Source organism: Hyperolius riggenbachi, chromosome 1 (assembly GCF_040937935.1).
Source record: "Hyperolius riggenbachi isolate aHypRig1 chromosome 1, aHypRig1.pri, whole genome shotgun sequence".
In the NCBI taxonomy this organism is placed as follows: domain Eukaryota; kingdom Metazoa; phylum Chordata; class Amphibia; order Anura; family Hyperoliidae; genus Hyperolius; species Hyperolius riggenbachi.
The window spans coordinates 23,805,934-23,825,613 of NC_090646.1; the positions used below are offsets into that span (position 1 = coordinate 23,805,934).

At 41.6% G+C, this 19,680-nt stretch overlaps 1 protein-coding gene across 1 annotated transcript; it reads left to right on the forward strand.

Annotated features, from left to right (window-relative positions):
- Positions 1-4,521: 4,521 nt before the first annotated feature.
- On the forward strand, positions 4,522-19,446 carry LOC137525744 (vomeronasal type-2 receptor 26-like). Its single transcript, XM_068247235.1, has 7 exons — positions 4,522-4,526; positions 5,970-6,261; positions 7,262-7,849; positions 8,002-8,203; positions 11,548-11,606; positions 15,082-15,205; positions 18,545-19,446. Exons 1-7 carry the CDS (start codon positions 4,522-4,524, stop codon positions 19,444-19,446), a joined length of 2,172 nt encoding a protein of 723 aa, XP_068103336.1.
- The last annotated feature ends 234 nt before the right edge of the window (positions 19,447-19,680 follow it).

Genomic DNA, 19,680 nt, shown 5'->3' on the forward strand with positions numbered 1-19,680 from the left:
TCAGGGAGGTTTTTTTGCTAATTGGCTGAACTTGTGGTTGAGGAGAGGGAGGAGGAGGGCCCACAAAGCCTCTGCCCCCCCCCCCCTTGCGATGGCAGGGGTCGCAGGGGTGATTGTTACGCCTATGCATACACATTAATACTCTCCTGTACTGTATACTAGAATTTGCTTGACACATTTTGGCAAGTTACAGGAAAAAAAGGTTATGAAAATTAATTAGATCACTTTTTGCACATAAATCCTGCACATAATTTAAAAATGATATGTAAACACATACAGATAAGAAGTACATTTCTTCCAGAGTAAAATGAGCCATAGATTTCTTCTCTCCTATGTTGCTGTCACTTACAGTAGGAAGTAGAAATCTGACATCACCCACAGGTTTTGGGCTAGTCCATCTCTTCATGGGGTGTACAGAGCATGACTTTTATTCTTTATAAAGACACTTCCATGAAAAGGATTTATAGAAGGATGCTGTCCAGCCACCCTGCTCGTCGTACACATTTTTGGCAGTTGGATGGAGCAACTGCCATTCACTAAGTGTTTTTGAAAATAAAGAAAACCCTGAGAACCCCCCGATGAGGAGATGGGCAAGTCCACAAACTGTCAGTTCTGTTAGAATTGAAGTATGATATGCTTGAATTCGGAGGCCTCGGTCACTTTACATAACTGGTTTAGGAAAAGACTTGCTCTGCAGAGTGTCTCTGTAAATGACATAAAGACATTTGGAGGAATTACAGTTCTGAGGTTTAGTAGACATGTTCTATGGCTAGGTACAAGGCCGTAGAAGAGATATCAGTGTAGGCCAGACTAGCTGACAGCAAACAGCATAAACATGAGCCATTGTTTTGAACATATTCTCACAAGTACATTAAACAATGGTCTTAGAACATATTACCTCATTTCAGGGTGCTAAGAGAGGAAACACCATATTTGGCTTTTCCCATCTGAGCAGGTGCAGATAGGGTCATCCATCACATGCTATTATCAGCCAATTGCATGCGATGGGGACAGGACCGTCCCTGCTGGGTGATGTCACATTTAATTCTTTAGAGGCTAGTATAAAACAGCCAAAAGGGGCTCCAGAGAGCCACTTCTGACTTCCAACTTTCACTTCAACTTTACTTTTATTACTAACTTCCTGTAACTGGATGCTGTATATAGGCCTAAGTGCAATGTATCATAGATTATAAGAGAAAGCCTGGTTACCATTCACAAGGGATAAACCAAGAGCCACAATGCTTAAAGTGAACCTAAAGCCTGAAAAAAAAATGAGATTAACTCACCTAGGGCTTCCCTCAGCCCCCCTGCAGCCGATCGGGGCCCTCGCAGCCCCGCTCTGACGCTCCAGGACCCGCTGGCGAACACATCCGGTTTGGCCGTCACCGGCCGACAGGCATGGGAACGCGAGTGATTGGCCGCAATAGCAGCATAGGGGGCGATATACAGGCTGGACACGCGAACAATCACTCGCGTTCCCATGCCTGTCGGCCGGTGACGGCCAAACCGGAAGTGTTCGCCGGCGGGTCCTGGAGGGTCAGAGGGGGCTGCGAGGGCACCGATCGGCTGCAGGGGGCTGAGGGAAGCCCCAGGTGAGTTAATCTCATTTTTTTTCAGGCTTTAGGTTCACTTTAAGACAGACCGATTGCTTTGCTAAGGTAATGAAGAGATAAGATTGCTGAACACATATGTAAATCTGTTTTCAGAATAAACTCCTGAACCTATGACGACGTCTAAGAAGTTCTATCTCCTATGCTGTTTGCTGTGATGTGTGTCAAGCCAACACCAGCCAAATACATAACCGGGCAATGCCAGGTCATCAGTGGGTGGAGACAAATTAAAATTCCACTGGGAAAATGTAAACTACAGCCATTCTTAGATTGTTGTCTTCGATTGCCGTGCACAGTGTCCCCGCCAGCATATGGAGAGCGGTCTCTGCTTCTTATGCATGCTAATCCATGATGCCAGAAATCCTCTTTATTGGTCAAGCAGAGTCTCTTCTCTGTGATGCCACTAGAGAGCGTCAAAGCAAATGAGACTCCGACTGACCAATAAAGAGGATTTCTGGTGGCGTGGATTAGCGTGCATAAGAAGCAGGGACCACTCTACATATGCCGGTGGGGACACTGCGCACAGCGGGTGGCGGACGCATGAATGTACGGTAAATATGTCATGCAGTGCCGCTCTCGTTGGGGTGAGGAGAGGACGGGGAATCATCCCAGAGCCACCCATTTGTTTGCAATGCAAATCCATGGATCGGTAACTATGCGCACAGCTCGGGCTGGGTTGGGGAGGGAACGGGCACACAGTACACAGCCACCACTTTCTTTGCAGGGCAAATCTGCGGTCATGGATCAGTAAATATGCCACCCAACATCCGGTGGGGTGGAAACTGAGGACATAGCCCATAAATTTCACAGCCGCGGCATAATGGTAATGGTAATGGTGGGGTGCAGGAGGAGAAGTGTTGTGCATATGTGGCACTGACTGGGTGACTGCGGTGACTGCAGTGTATAATGGCAATAGGTAAGGGGGTACAGGTGGAGCAGTAAAAAGCACACGTAAGAGAGAAAATATAGAAGGCAACAGTGGCAGACAGTTTGGGGTGCAGCAGGAGAAGCTGCATGGGGCAATATTGGCGCTCTGGTGTGCAGAAAAAGCAGTGTTGGAAAGTATTGGCAGATTGGGGAACAGGAGCAGTGAGGGGGCAGTACTGCAGTTTGGGGTGCAGTGTCACTATTAAAGGAAACACACAACTATTACTAAAACTCCACCTGTACCTCTCCTACTGGTTCTACCCTCGGCTTATATGCGGGTCGATCATTTTTTCAGATTTTTTTTGGGGGGGGGTTAAAAGTTGGGGGTCGGCTTCTATGCGAGTATACACAGTATATACTCAATGGGCCTGTAACTGAGATTAAAACCTGTGAACTAACTTAGAGCACAAAAAGTTACTTCAGCCCTCAGATCCAAAGCAGTAATAATTTTATTGTGGCCAATGTCCAAAAAACAGGTATCAAAAGCCACAGACGATTAAAAGCATTAAAAACACATGAAGAGCCCCAACCAATAACCAGACCTGCCCCCACTCACACACATGCCACATATACAGCCGCCATACACACTAGGATAATACATAGCATGCTTAAATGAATATGTGCACCTGAAGCCGCTCTTAAAATGAAGCCAGTTACATAAAATACAGCAATAGGGCCATAACATAAAGGCAGATAGAACAGCACTCTAGCGCTTTCAAATGACCATGTCAGATAAACTCATAGCAGATCAGGAGAAGAATTTGATTAAAGGGGAACTGAAGAGAGAGGTATATGGAGGCTGTCATGTTTATTTCCTTTCAAGCAATACCAGTTGCCTGGCAGTCCTGCTGATCCTCTGCCTCTAATACTATTAGCCATAGCCCCTGAACAAGCATGCAGCAGATCAGGTGTTTCAGACTTTAAAGTCTGATCTGACAAGACTAGCTGCATGCTTGTTTCTGGTGTTATTCAGATACTACTGCAGAGAAATAGACCAGCAGGGCTGCCAGGCAACTGGTATTGATTAAAAGGAAATAAACATGACAGCCTCCGTATACCTCTTACTTCAGTTCCCCTTTAATCCGTAACAGCAAAATATAATTGACACTATAAAGAAACTGGTCCCCCAGCCTTGCAGTGTGTCTCTTCAAAGTGCCACCCAAGTGCCATTTATAGATTTGCTTGGTACATGATAAAGATGATCTAAACAGTCGTGTCCCATTGCAAGTATTTCTACTTGGTTTGCAATCATCTTATTTCTGTAAAAGTTACCAATTTACGACAATTCTTACATAGTTACATAGTTATTTTGGTTGAAAAAAGACATACGTCCATCGAGTTCAACCAGAGAACAAAGTACCACACCAGCCTGCTCCCTCACATATCCCTGTTCCTAGTTTTATATCCCAAGTTCCTAGTTTTCTCTGAAGGGGCACTGAGGGTGTCCCTACTAGTGGTGGGCGAAAATTACGAATATGCGTAACTGGCAATTACGCATTATAAATGTAATGCATTAAATATTCAATGAACAGCCGCACGTATGCAATATACTGGCTGATGAATGCAGTTTTTTTTCACACTGAATATTTAAGCCCCGCATGCGCAGAACACTAATAGCCGCACATGCGCAGAACACTAATAGCCGCACATGCGCAGAACACTAATAGCTGCACATGCGCAGAACACTAATAGCCGCACATGCGCAGAACACTAATAGCCGTACATGCGCAGAACACTGGTGAATGGATGTGACTATTTTTATGCGTTGAACTCGAATTACGCATACTTGTGTATTTACAAGTGTAACTATGATTCACAAATGTAATATGCTGTAAGTTATGTAATCACAATTACTCAATGGCCTCAATTCTGGTAGCTATGTGAGGTAAATATTTTTTTGTAGGTAGAATACCTCAGGAGGTATCTACCTCTTTATATAGCAATTCTGAAAGATTTTTCTCCATTTCAGAACATGAGGTAAAACATGAGGTAATTGCATAAAGTGAGGTAAAACATGAGGTATTTCAGTAGTAAGCATGCAGTAAATAAATAGTAGTCTTTAATTGTTTTCCATAAGTTTGGAAGATTTTTTTTATTTCTTTTTCTTGAGGGAGGAAGGTGTATTTGATTATGTATCAACCTATGAAAATTATAATTATAGGCATCCCTTATTAAAAAAAAAAAAAAATCCGTAAATATTTGGGCCTTGATTCATAAACAGCAGTGCGATAACAAAAATCTTGTCGGGAAAATACCGCACTCGGTATTTTCCCGGTCTGTGTGCTAATTCATAAAGATTTCCCCAGCTGCCCTTGGAGGTCGGTAAATTACCGCAGCCCATTGAGCGGTAGAGTAGAGCAGTGTCCCGATTCCCTCTTTGCCCTGCAGAAATGAATCACACAGACGGCTCTCTCTGGCTCTCCCACTGATGACTCAGACAGATGAGTCACACAGTCTTTCCCTGCCTGCAGAAATTACTCACACAGCCGACTCTTTCCACTGATGACTCAGACAGATGAGTCACAAAGTCTTTCCCTGCCTGCTGAAATGATTCACACAGACGTCTCTCCGGCTCTCTCCACAGATGAATCAAACAGACTTTCGGATCTCTGCACTTTGCATTAACCAGAGCTGTCAGAGCTGTTGGTAACTTGTTAAGACCTCACCAGAGGTGTCAGTAACTACCGCCAGGCTTACCGCATGTTGAAGGCTTTATGAATTGACATTTGCTGACAATTTACTGACATGTGTTGTCGGTAACTGCAGCCAAGTCGGTAATTTAGCTCCCTCGTCGGTAATGTCAGCTTTTCATGCGGTAACAGCCTTTATGAATTGACATTTTGCTAAGTGGTCGGTAAAGTCTGCTGTTTTCAGCATTACCGCATGAGGTAATGCTTTATGAATCGAGGTCTTGGAGTTTTATTTCCACAATTCTTTTCTATTACACAACCTGAATAGGAACGACACTAAAACAGCAATAGGAACTCCACTAAAAACTGCAAAATGCATACAAATTGACTTTACCTCCAGGTACAGGCAGGTCTTAAAGTGATCGGTAAATTATGTCCTAACATGCCACCTAATTTCCATGAGAATAGCTATTTTTGGTAAATTACCTCATGGATTACCTCATAATTTACCTCATGAGGTAAAACATGACTAAAAGCTACCAGAATTGCTGAATGTCATTACCTCATGAGGTAAATTACCTCACATGAGGTCATTTGTTTGATAACCCTACCAGAATTGAGGCCAATGTGTAATTGCAAAAAATTATGCTACATTTCATGTCATTGTAATTGACCCATTATGAGCACCACTAGTCCCTATTCTTCTAGGAGCATATTTGTATTTGTTGGCCTAATTTTGGGTGTTTGCCATTGTTCGGCATGAGGAAATGCGTATGGTAAAAACTCTTTTAATGTTCTGCAGCATTAACACGGAAGAGTACAAAAGCATCTTGGCACTGATCTTTGCTATTAATGAAATTAACAAGAACCCCGATATTCTGCCCAATGTTACTCTGGGTTATCATATATTTAACACTTGTGGAAATCCGCAGCAAAACTTGGGATATTTGTTGCATATTTTATCTGGAGGAAAGATGGCGGCTCCTAACTATTCCTGCAGGAGACACGGGGAAGTGGCTGGCTTTATTGGTGACTCCACTTTACCTACCAGCTATGCCATGGCCCAGATACTCAGCCTCTATCGGTACACCCAGGTGAGCTGATACACTACGGATCAAACGTCACTTCTGGTCCTAACAAGCTGTGGAGATGACAGAGACCACAGCTATGCAGACTGCTGGCCTGGAACAAGTTAAGCCTTACTATAGACAAGACAAATAACATTTATATTGCGCTTTTCTCCTTGCGGACTCAAAGCGCCAGAGCAGAGCAGCAGCCACTAGGGCGCGCTCTATTGGCAGTAGCAGTGTAAGGGAGACTTGCCAAAGGTCTCCTACTGAATAGGTGCTGGCTTACTGATCAGGCAGAGCCCGGGTTCGAACCCTGGTCTCCTGTGTCAGAGGCAGAGCCCTTAACCATTACACCATCAGCCAACTGCTATATAGACCATACATAGTACATTTGCAGCTATGGCATAATGAGTGCATCATTGGTGAGCTGTAGGAGCCAGCGTTCAGCTAACATATAGGCTATCATGTGGTGGGGGTGTTTATCAGTGCCGGGGATCGCTTATTGTATCACTGGGCCACAAAACGGTTGTGGCGCATGTATTGTCGAGTACTGGTACAGGCTGTACGTATAGCCCACTACCATATAGGCGGCAGTAGAGTGGTAAGGGTGTGGCACTTGGGTAAAGTGTAGGTGTAGGTAGGGAGTTTAGTGGTAGGAGATGAGTAGGTAATGGAGAGTTTAGTGTTACACATAGGTGGAGAAGGTGGTGGTAGTGGAAGGGTTAGTGTTAGGCGTATGTAGGAGGAGGTTAGTGTTAGGTGTGGGTGGGAATGGGGAGTTAGTGTTAAGGCTCATACACACATCAGATTTTTCCAAACGACCGGTCATTTGCACGTCCAAACGTCCGGTCGTTTGGATGTCAAATCGGGAGTGTGTACAGTCGGTCATTCAGCTTATAGCGCTGGTTTTGACGGATCTGCTTGGCTTCCCGCTTCCAAGTACCCCCGAGTGGCAGGTTTTTTTTTTTTTTAGGTTTTCTTTAAACATAAGCTTATTCTTAATGTCCCAACATATTATCCACAGATTAATTATCAAGTGAATGATCCTCTGCTGAAGGACAGGAAAATGTTCCCAACGTTACACCTGATAGCACAAGATGAACATATTCGTTATGCAGCTGTTATAAAATGTTTGTTGCATTTCGGATGGAACTGGGTTGGAATGGTGACACAAGACGATGGCAGCGGTGATCTGGAATTCAGGGAGCTGAGCAAGCTGATGGCCCACCATGAGATATGCATAGAATATGTTATTCAACTTACATTTCGTGCAGAAAAAAACACGGAGAGATTGAGAGTTATCTGGAAATCAAGAGCTGAGGTTGTAGTCATCTGTGGAACTTTTGTAGAACAGTTTGCTCCTTTTTTGCATAAACTTGAATTCTCTAGGAAAAATGCTACCTTAATTTTTCATGATTCATGGGCAAATTTAAGGTATATTTTACTTGTCTATTATCGACTTCTCAACTGCAGCTTAATGTTCTTCTGGGATGAAAAGGACACTGTCAGCACAATCTCAACATTTGACAATTTCACGTCTTCCATTTTCTCTTCTGACCCTCTATTAGAAGATTTCCAACTTGAAAAATTGAAATGTCTTTCCTCAAACCAAGTAAAAAATAACTTTTATCAATATGTGTATCGCTTTTCTGGCGTCCACTGCCCAAAAGGTCGTACACCCTTTGCAGAACTTGTTCAGTTAGTGGGCAAAAAGTCGGCAGATACAAACAAGTCGGTATATGTGTTGGCTCTTTCTCTTCACAGAATGGGTTTACTGAGGATTATATCTGGAAGACATGGACTGAAACAAATTGTAAGATAGAAAACTATAACTTCTTCTTCCTTGTCATCGTAGACGTAGTGGTGGTGGGGGTAGTCAAAGTGGTGATGCTGTTCAGAGAATTAAAACAATATCAGCATCAAAAGAGCTTATCCCAGTTGCAGACTCTTTTAAAGTGCGATGATGGTGACTGAGGATAATTATAATGAAGAGTAGGATGATGATGATGGTGGCTCACTAATATTATAAGTGCCAAAGTTTGGATGTTTATTACTCAATCACACAACAATGGCTGAACAAATTTGAATGAACTTTGGCACACACATAATACATTACCTGGAATAACATATAGGATACTTTTATCCCCATAACCAAAAAGTGGATGGAGACAAATACATATTTCACTGGGGAAATGCAAACTGCAGCCATTCTTACACTGTTAATGTTAGGGTTCTCAAACTTTGTACAGTTGGTCACTGGTTGACTGGTATTAATATTCAGAAAAGTGGGTGGAGCCTAAATCAACCAATCAAAATTCACCTATTGATTTTCAAGGGGAATATTTCATTGCTGCCATTCTTGCACTTTCAATGGCACAAGCCTCAAACCTCAAATTTGGTCATTGGGTGACTGGGGATCAAATTCAGAAAAGGGGGTGGAGCCACAGCCAATCAGATTTTTTTCATTGCAATGCAAATTATTGATGCCAAAGACTGAAAAACTCACAAACTAGGTCATGAGAAATGGAGTTATTGTGCGTTAGGGTTAGAACAAGTGGACAGAGCCAGCACAAGCCAAATACATACCCAGGCAACGCCGGGCCATCAGCTAGTGGTTTATAAAGCACATGAAAAGCACCAAAACTAAGATCAAATCTAGTGGCTGAGTAGAATTTGGTGTAACTGAACGCCTACCAATAATAAATACTTAAATACATAAATAAATCAAAATAAAAATACCAAAGGGTGTCTATACATCACTCGATACTGCTGCCCAATAGACCTTCTTTTTCAATAAATGCATCACATTAGAAGAGAATTGGTGTAGCAACATGATCTGATTGATCACTTTCCAGCTAAAATTGGTCAAACAGATTGATCCAAAATGGCAGAAAAATCTTGGTCGCAAGGGCTCAATTGGGTAATGGACTTCAATATCGCAATGGCCAACAGACCTGATGGACCCCTGGCCAGTGTCCCCCTTAAACCATACAATGTGTTGTCTGCTGGTGTGACTCCTGGCCTCCTCCAGTGTCCACTCACTGTCACTGCAAGCGCCTGTACAATGTGATACTGCCACATGTTAGACTTCACAACAGCATGAAATCTATTGAAAATCATAGGCAGATCCCTCTGTGATCAGATTCTACCTGATGGTGGATCTGACCATGCATCGAGAGATTTATGTTCACCTTTAGACCATCATCACACTGACATTACCAGTGACTCCCATGGAGTTTTAAATTAAAGCCTCTTTTACATTAGGGGGCTTTCTTTGCATTGCGAATCATAATTCGCATTTATGCATCATGATCATAATGCAAAATGTTGTGGGAAAGCGTAATTAATTTCATATGCAATTGTAATCATTCTTAACCACTTTATCCTCCTTGACGTATAAGAACGTCAAGGAGGAAATGCGCGCTCCCGTGGCCGATCGCGCGCGTGCACGCGCACTCCCGGCTGCGGATTCGGTAGCCCAGGAATCAATGAACCGGGCTATGGTGCCCGATAACTGATTCCTCTCCCCCGCAGAAAAAGCGACAGCTTCTCACGGAAGCTTCGCTTTTCTGAGTCTATGTCCATCTCGTACATTGTACGCTTAGAGTGACGTCATGTAAACAAACTCAAGGTTGCCATCTTGTGGCCAAAGAGTAAAACTACATCTAAAAGTAAAAAAAAATTACACTACACAAATATTTCCCTAAATAAAACACTATTTACTTCCCACCCTCCCAAAAATACCCACATAAAATGTTTAATAAAAAAAAACCAAAAACATTACAATAAAAAAAAAACACATAAATATTTACCTAAGGGTCTAAACTATTTAAATATCTATGTAAAGATGAAATATTTCTATATTTTTATATAAGCTTGTAAATAGTGATGGATGCAAAACGAAAAAAAAAATGCTCTTTTATTTCTATATAAAATATTGTCGCCATACATTGTGATAGGGACATAATTTAGGAGCAATTACAATACGTGGGTATTATTTTACTGTATTATTTTACTATTAAACTAAAACGGCCGAAAACTGAGAAATAATGAATTTTTTCAGTTTTTTTCTTATTCTTACTGTTAAAATGGATTTACAGTAAGGTAGCTCTTAGCAAAATGTACCCCCCAAAGAAAGCCTAATTGGTGGCGGAAAAAACAAGATATAGATCAGTTCATTATGAAAAGTAGTGATAAAGTTATAGGTGAATGAATGGGAGGTGAACATTGCTCGGATGCATAAAGTGAAAACGACTGAGAGCTTAAGTGGTTAATTACGCATGAGTTTACTATACATGCTTTTGCCACCAGAATTGCTACATATGTTAAGGAGGATAATGGCTACAAGTCAAAAAACATTTTTTTTTTCAAAAATACTTTGTAGTTTTGAGGAAATCATTTTTTAAAATAACTGCAAGGTCTTTTTGAATTTGTTTTTTTTTTACTTGTACCCACTATTCTCCTTAACATACAGTATGTAGCAATTTTGGTAGCAATAGCATGTATGGGGGCTTTGTTATTCACTGCCAAAGTCAGCACAAAATTACCCGGAAATTACGCATAAATTACTGCGTAATTACAAATGCTCATACAAAGTCAACTGAATTAACAGTTGGTAATTACGTATAGGCGTAAATGCGAAAATGTACACATAATTTTGTGTAATCTTAATTAGCTGATTACGATCCTTACTGCCGGCAACACAAGGCCGGGTGTAAAACCGGCCTGAGGGTCTTCCAAGAAAAGACTATGTGGCTCTGCTTGGACTAATACTGTTTGAACATATTCAGTTCAATGAACACTAATGACGATCACGAGTGATGCTAATGCTGCTACAGTTGTTGCTGCTGATGCCTAATGATGAGTTGATCCGGGAGTATGCAAATTCTGAATGCAAACTTATGTGGCTTCAAAGTAGACCAATCAAATTAAATCTTGGTGGGATTGGATTGGTCCATTTTCAAGCTGAATATATTTGCATTCAACATTTAAATACCTGTAATCCTGTATCAACCCGGAGCAATTTGCATCTCATTGACCAATGACCACACCTAATCATGATATTGATGATGATGATAACTTTCATGCATAATAATATTTATAGTGACTGATTATTCATGATCATTGATAAAGACTTCTCCTGATAACACACTGTTCCATCTTCCGTGCAAAGCTATCCTAGCTTTGTGAAAAGATATGATGATGAAAAGGAAAAAGAAACTCCACCTATGTTAATTTTGAGTAACATTATCGTGAGTAAAAATACTTATAGTTCTATTTCTACACCACTGGCTGTTTTTTCTGGTACAGATAATGTGGATGAAACTGTAAACATTAAACCACAGGATGTCTACTGGAAAGGAGGAAAGGTACAAAATCTGCAGATGAGACTCTATTATTTGTTTTATTCATTGCCTAATAGTCCAAATACGTTGTCTATAATGTCTATAATTTTTATTTTATTTCATATATAAATATCTAACTGCTGATTGGTAAATTGAGATCAGGATTAAAAATATTTTTGTTTGCTAATTGTGGCAGTGAGTATGGAGGACAAAATATTATTGATACGCCTTATAAAATATTGTTTAAAGGGACACTGTAGGGGGTCGGGGGAAAATGAGTTAAACCTACCTGGGGTTTCTAATGGTCCCCTGCAGACATCCTGTGCCCACGCAACTACTGACCGATGCTCCGACCCCTTCTCCGGTTCACTTCTGGAATTTCAGACTTTAAAGTCAGAAAACCACTGTGCCTGCGTTGCTATGTCCTTACTCCCACTGATGTCACCAGGAGCGTACTGCAAAGGCACAGACCATACTGGAGCTGCGCAGTACACTCCTGGTGACATCAATGGGAGCAAGGACACGGCAACGCAGGTGCAGTGGTTTTCAGACTTTAAAGTCTGAAATTCCAAAAGTGAACCGGAGGCGGGGCCGGAGCATCGGTGAGTGGTTGCGTGGGCACAGGATGTCTGCAGGGGACCATTAGAAGCCCTGGGTAAGTTCAACTCATTTTCCCCCGACCCCCCTACAGTATTCCTTTAACCACTTCCCTGCCAGCAGACTTTGGTCCCTTAAGGATCAGAGCCAGCTGGTACAAAAAAAACCTGACTTACCAAAATCACTTTGCATGGGCCCACCACTACCACCAATTGTGAAGTCTCTTCCGAGGCTGCAGCTCACTCACCCTGTTGTGCTTATGACAGCATGACGACTGACCCTGTGATGACGCGATTGAGCTGCAGTGGCAGGAGAGCGGCGCAATCAGCGATAGCGGCGGGTCCGTGTGGAATGCAGAAGTTGAAATCTCCACTCTGGCAGGATAAGGCGACATAAACAGGGTGTAGATTTAAACTACGATTGTCTGAAAGAGGTTAAAAAACAAAAATAGTGCAAGGGCTAGAAAGCGTAGCATAGTTGCTCCGTAGCCTTATTTAACTTTGCAGGTCACTTCCTATGTCCCTATGCTCTTCAGGGGCGTACGTATTAATTGGCGGCCGGGAGACTTGGGCGCAGGATACAGCCGGTATGGCTTATCCTGCTGCTGCACAAGTCCCGGCGGTGTTAAATACTATTCTCCCTCCAGGTCCATGTGGATAGCGGGGAATGATATAATTCAGCTTTCAGCTATTGCTGGCGGCCAAATTATAGTGTTTTAAGAGCAACTTCAGCGCCGTCTTCCTATTACGGTCTATGGTGGCGCCGGCTGCGCTCAAATATCCTGCGCTGTTATTAGAGCGCTCGCTTCAGGGACCCTCACCTTCATCAGGTGACCTCCCCATTATCACTTCATAGCTTTAGAGCCACAAATTACCAAATAAAGCTTATGATTGGACTGGAGTAGGGGATAAGCACAATCTAGTGGTGACAACGAAATAAGGCTAATGAAATATTCTGCTTTGTATATTTCTGTATGAACTGAGAATTTCCATAAGATTACATTAAAAAATACTTGAAAAAAAACATAATTCATTGCATTAAGAAATTCATTTACATTCAAGGACAGTAAAAAGAAATTAATAAATAAAACATACCGGTATGTGGAATATAACACAATACAAATTATACAACCAGCAAATTAAATGTTTGTAAATCCAGAATGTCTCCTGGGAGCACAATCTATGAAAACGTTCCCCAGGAGACAAATCATCAAAAAGAGTGATGGGCAAAAGAACCAATATTCTATTTGCATTCATTTTTGTAAAAAAAAAAATGGTAAAATTCTACTTTCAATGAAAATACCATTGAAAATCATTTTGCAAAATGTTTGTGATTTTTTTTTTTTTTTTTTGCATTTTTCGTGAATTTAAGTAGTAAAAAGTAGTAAAAATACTGTTTTTTTTTTCTTTTTTTAATTTTCGCATCGAATTGAAAAATGTGTTTCCTTTGGCCACATTATGAAAATACAATGTATTTTCACAAATATTTTCTCAAAGTCAAAAATAGCCTTTTCAATGAGAAAATTACTTTGGTGAAAATGTGCAAGCAACACTGATCAGAAATCCACTCTACTCTAATAAGCCTCAGAGTACCCAGATTAACACTACACAATTCTGCAAAATGACAAGAAATGGTGAGGTTAGAAGATGGGGACAAGATACCACTTTTGTGTTCTCCAAACCAGGTTCTAAGGGTTCTGTTGGTTCTAAAACGTATTACACCAACAGATCAAAAGGTAGACCACATGTCTGGACATACAATAGAAGGGTTGCTCAGTGTGAAAGCATTGTCCCTCATGATCAACAAAAGATTTGAGACCATGGGCCATATGCAATTTACTTTTTCACCTAAGTTTTATCCTAGGAGATAATTTGTCATCTTCTATTTAAAATAACTTTCCAGTACTTTTAAACTAAAAAAGTAACAAAAAGTAAAAAAAAAATACTATCAAAATTAATATTTTTTGAGTATTTTCTTGCTTGCTGGAGGCTTAAAAGGCGTTTTATGACAAATTTAAAAATACCACCTAGGTGAAAACGTAGAAAAAGTTAATTGCTTATGGGCCCATAATTCATTTTTTCTCCTGAGTTTTCTCCTGGGAGACAATCATCTTTAATTTAAATCAACTTTTTAGCACTTTGCACTGTAAAAAGTACCAAAAAGAAGGTGAAAAAGTATCCAGAAGACTTCTAGGGGCTGAAAGAAGCCATAGGTAAGTAAAGATAAATGTCCCTGCCCACGCCATTTGTCCTGTAACTTATCTCAAATCCTGTTTTCGAAGCCCAGTATGCACACTAGAATAAAGTCTGCTGAGGCAGCCAATAACAACTGCCTCAGCCAATAATCTGGCGTGTGTATAACAGCCCCAGAATGCCACCTGGCCAGTGATCTGTCAAGCGGATAAAAACGGCCAAGCGAAGGACGATACATTTGCTCTCACTCATCAGCTAATTAATCAAAATCACCTGCAAAGGGTTCCTTTTTCATATATTAGCTTCACCTTTTAAGTTGAATTACTGAACTAAATTAGCTTTTACACGATATTCTGATTCTTGATGCTTCAACTGTATACAGCCTTGGCCCAATGATGTTGCTCAATGGGGGGTGGGTCATGATTCCCATCAAGTGACAGTAATCCAGCGAATGTATGGGCCTTTCACTGAGCCCTCATCTCCTACCTAAGGCTTAATGACAATCTTTATCACTTCTGTGCCTAACAATAAACGTAACCCAAAGTTTAGTGCCAAGCCAATGTACCTATCCTTAACGTTGCACTAACTGAAAAATAAAATCATGTTTGAAAAAAAAATAAATAAACAGTTGTTCACAACCATTTTGGCAAATCAAAAATGGCCATCAATGCCGATCACTACTTTTTTTTTTTCTTTAATTTGCCCACAAGGTGCCAAAATCCAGATGCAATGACAGATGTCCTCCTGGATACAGAAAAACTCAGAATGGAGGAATTTTCATCTGTTGCTATGACTGTATCCCGTGCTCTGAGGAAGAGGTGTCCAGTATTACAGGTGGGAATGGGTAAAACATAATAGAAGATCATTTCTGTAATCTAGCATGCCTGGAATTAATTTTCTAAAAATGGTCTGCTGGTTTAGGTGGTTACATTTCTCCGTAATTCATTGTTTGTTTTATGAGCGGTCATAGTGTATAGATACCAAGTATAACTCAATTTAGAGGAGACTCTAATGTGTTAGGGATTAATACATCAATTTTAAAATATGTCATAAATCATATATATATAAATAAATATTATGGGCAAAGTTGTAGCATTGTGGTTTATTGCCCAACCAGTGAACTTGCGAGCTGCCATTCAAGGGTTTGTAATCCCACAAATTCCAAAGTGGATGCAGGATAGCCAGTTCACCCACCGGACCCCATCTCAAGTGTTCCCCATCACTTGTGTGGCACCACCATGCAGGAAAGCTAAGCTGACAGGGACAAAGGGGGAACATAGAGAGTTGAATGGGTGGGCTGGATGAGTAGTGGGAAGGAAAGCAGGAAACAGGAAAAAGGCACCAAAGGTGCCCTGGAAAAAATCCTTGGATGCTAATTCTTCACGTTATGCAAACTGCGGCTTTGTAGATACCCTGTTTTCCTCTAAATTAAGACATCCTACGAAAGTGAGCCCTAGCAGGAATTTCAACCTTGCTTGAACTATAAGCCCTAACTGGAAAGTAAGCCCTAGTGGCAGTAAGGGGGAAAAGTATGGCAACTTGCAGAGCCGGCCTTAGAATATGCGGGGCCTGGGGCGAGTGTCATATGCAGGGCCTAGAGGCATAAGTGAAGGCCATGTACCGTACCACCACAGTCATGGGCTTGTCCACCTCTAAAGCAGTATGCCTTATTATTGTTTAAAAACTTGTTAAAGGCCCCTAAGCCAACCAATACAGGAACAATTACAATACGTAATGTAATCAATCTGTACCTATCCCTAGCTCCAAAGCCAGCCTCTACCTATCCCTAGCTCCTCATGAAACCTAGCACCATTCCCCAGCCAGTCTGGAAGCTCCAGCCTGAGCCCCCTCTAGCTCCAGTCCATGCATGACTGACCTAAATGCCCTTGGGGCCCTCAGGCTGAGGCTCTTGCACGTTACCTTAATCTGACATTTGGCAAGCTTCATGTCAGCGCAGAAATTCATTTCTAAAATGCAAACGGCATAGTACTGTAAAGCATGCTGAAGACGAAAACCTAAGCAATAAAAGGGGGGGCGGTGCAAAATATAAGGTGTGTAAAACAAAATAGGAAAATCTGAGTATTTGTAAATGGCACACTGCTCAGAACACAAACAGCTAGACTTCTGTAGACATTTCCTTCACCACCACCAAAATGAGCATGGTATGGCGGGCATGACATGCGGGGCCCTCTTCATGTGCGGGGCCTAGGGCGATCGCCCCACTTGCCACCCCCAAAGGCCGCCTCTGTGTTATGTTATTGGAGCAAAAGGTCTCCCAGGTGGGACCATGGCTCCGCCATTGGACCAATTACTGCACTCGCTGCTACTCAATAAGTGCAGTGATTAGCCCAATAATGGATCCATGGCCATGTGAGACTATCGGCTTCAGTAAATACATAAGTTGCCATACTTCTGCCCCATAGTCTTGGGTTTGGGGACACAGCAGCATGGAGCTGGGGATAACATAAGGATGCAGGGAGACATTGAAGGACACAGGGAACACCAGAGGACATGAGGACAGTGGAAGACACAGTGGAGGACACACGAGGACACAGGGCACAGGAGGACAGTGGATAGAGGTGCACACTATGAGGACAATAAAGGTACAAGGGGTACACAGAGTTACACAAGAGATGGATTCAGCAGAGGAAGAGGCAGCACAGTGGGAAAGGAAGGAGGACACAGCACAGGAACTTGTGTGTTCATGGAAATACAAGACAACCCATGAAAATAAGCCATGGCCCATTTTTTGGTGCAAAAAATTAATATAAAAACACTGTCTTATTTTTGGGGAAACACAGGTATGTTAAATTGCTATTTGTAAAGCAGGAAGTCTCGACAAACGGTATTTTATCTGACACCTCCTTGCGCCTAAATTTCCTCTAATTGCTTCAGATTGTGGCACTGTAGCAAGGGAGGAAGGCTAAGATTTAGGCACCACAAGGGGGTTAGGTGCTGCCAGGGGAAGATTGTTAAGGGTTAGGCAACACCAGGAGGGGTTAAGGGTTAGGCATAGAAAGAGAGATGGCTCCGTGGTAGGCATCAGTAGAGGGAGAGTTCTGTGTTAGGCATCATTAGAGGGAGTGTTCGGTGTGACATTAGTGTTAGGTTCTATCATAGTAAAATGTCAGTAAAAAATTTGTAATTCAGTAGTAGAATATTGCTAATTTTAAAGCGGAATATAACCCTGCATTTCAACTTTGCTCTAAAACATTATTTACAGCATATTATATGCAAAAAGCATTTTTTTTTACTAGACCAGCATTGGAAGGGTTAAACACAGAGGTTTAAAGTTCTGTGGAGAGATATGCAGAAGTTCAGATTGTTACATTCCATTTAGTTAAATGTATCTATTGAGAAATGTTACACACTCTTTGGCTGTCCTCCAGCTCCTTCTCAGTCAGAGAGAGTGAGTCACATTCAACACTTAGATACATTTATGTAAACAAAATGTATCTATGTCAGCTTCGGATGCGTCTGCTGGTCTAGTAAAAAAAAAATGCTGGTTGCACATAATATACTGTAAATAATGTTTTAGAGCAAAGTTAAAAAGCAGGGTTATATTCCGCTTTAATGATATTTTACTAGCGGCAATGCCCTGTGCCCTTTTTTCCAGACGGATTTCTTTCATGGATGCAGGAGAGCAGCCCTCTGATTGGCTGTAACTCAGCCTATCTAGCACACCCACCCAGTTCTCTGTTTCCTCCTTGGTCTTAGTACAAATAATTTGAAACTTAGGGTAATAATGTTAAAATATTTATCACTGTAATACTTCTGTAAAGCAATGGTACACCTGAGGCACATGCTTCAAATAGATATCTAAATCAATAACCAATATGATTCCATAGATCATATCAGGCTCTAGACCATTTCATGTCTGGAAGCCTTTGTCAAGCACTCTTCTACGGACAACTAGGAACATATCACAAGTCAATGAACATTTCAGCCAAGGGAAGGAGCAGGGAGGTGTTGGCTGGGATGCTACAATTGTTTCCCAGTACAGTTTGGCCAGCAAAAAGCAAATCTGTGTTGGGAACACACAAATCCGCACATACTAATGTGAACATGTTCACCAGGGTGAACCATTCAAAGAGGAATTTTACCATTTTACTATTTGAGCATTGGGATAATGTTAGACATGAGTTATGTATGTATTTGCTTTTCTCGTTGTAGATAGTGAGAGCTGCTTCAGATGTCCCGATGAAAAGTGGCCTGATGAGAACAGAGTGAGATGTGTCCCCAGAACCTATGAATTTTTGTCCTACGAAAATGATGCCCTTGCTTTAATACTCTCCTTGGCAACTTTAATATTTTCAGGCATGACAGTTTTTACTTTAGGACAGTTTATCTATTTTCGGCACACTTCAGTTGTGAAAGCCAATAACCGGACCGTGAGCTTCATTCTCCTGACCTCCATCCTACTGAGCTTCCTCTGTGTCTTCTTGTTCCTCGGGCGTCCGGTGGATATAACCTGCATGCTGAGACAGGTGTCCTTTGGTGTCTTCTTCACCATCTCAGTCTCCTGTGTTCTGGCCAAGACTGTGACTGTCTGCATTGCCTTCAAAGCCACCAAACCAGGAAGCTACTGGAAAAAATGGGTCACTGTCAAATTTTCCAATTCCTTAGTTGTCACCTGTTCATTTGCCCAAGTTGTGATTTGTGCTATCTGGATGTCAGTATCTCCTCCCTATCAGGAGCATGACATACACTCTTACCCTAATATAATCATCATTCAGTGCAATGAGGGGTCAGTGATTGGTTTCTATTCTTTGCTGGGTTATATAGGGTTTCTGGCAGCTGTGAGTTTTCTTCTGGCTTTCATGGTGAGGACATTACCAGACAGCTTTAATGAGGCCAAGTACATCACGTTCAGCATGCTGGTGTTCTGCAGTGTCTGGATTGCCATGATCCCGGCCTATCTGAGCACCAGAGGGAAGTACATGATGGCCACTGAGATATTTGCCATATTGACCTCATGTGCTGGAATATTAAGCTGCATCTTCTTCCCAAAATGTTACATTATGCTTCTCAAACCTGAACTAAACTGCAGAAAAAGTAAAATTTGTAGAAAATGAACCTATAAAACACCATAGTTCTGAAATAGGTCATAATTGTGCTAGACATTGCATCACATAAAACTCATTTACCAATATTCTAGAAATTCACACAATGTTCTGTGAAGACATTGTAAAAGGGCTACAAATGGTTGTGACATAATATTAGACAATACACCACGATGCACACTGAAATAGGGATGGGGTTGGTCCCCGGGGAACACATTGGAGTTGGGATCTGTGTGTTTATGATCA

What these genes read in the sequence shown, in the direction of transcription:
- LOC137525744 (XM_068247235.1), top strand. An exon ending in AATGTCTTTCCTCAAACCAA is followed by an intron (nt 7,850 to 8,001) that starts GTAAAAAATAAC and finishes TTCTCTTCACAG; the next exon opens with AATGGGTTTACTGAGGATTA. An exon ending in AGAGGTGTCCAGTATTACAG is followed by an intron (nt 15,206 to 18,544) that starts GTGGGAATGGGT and finishes TTCTCGTTGTAG; the next exon opens with ATAGTGAGAGCTGCTTCAGA.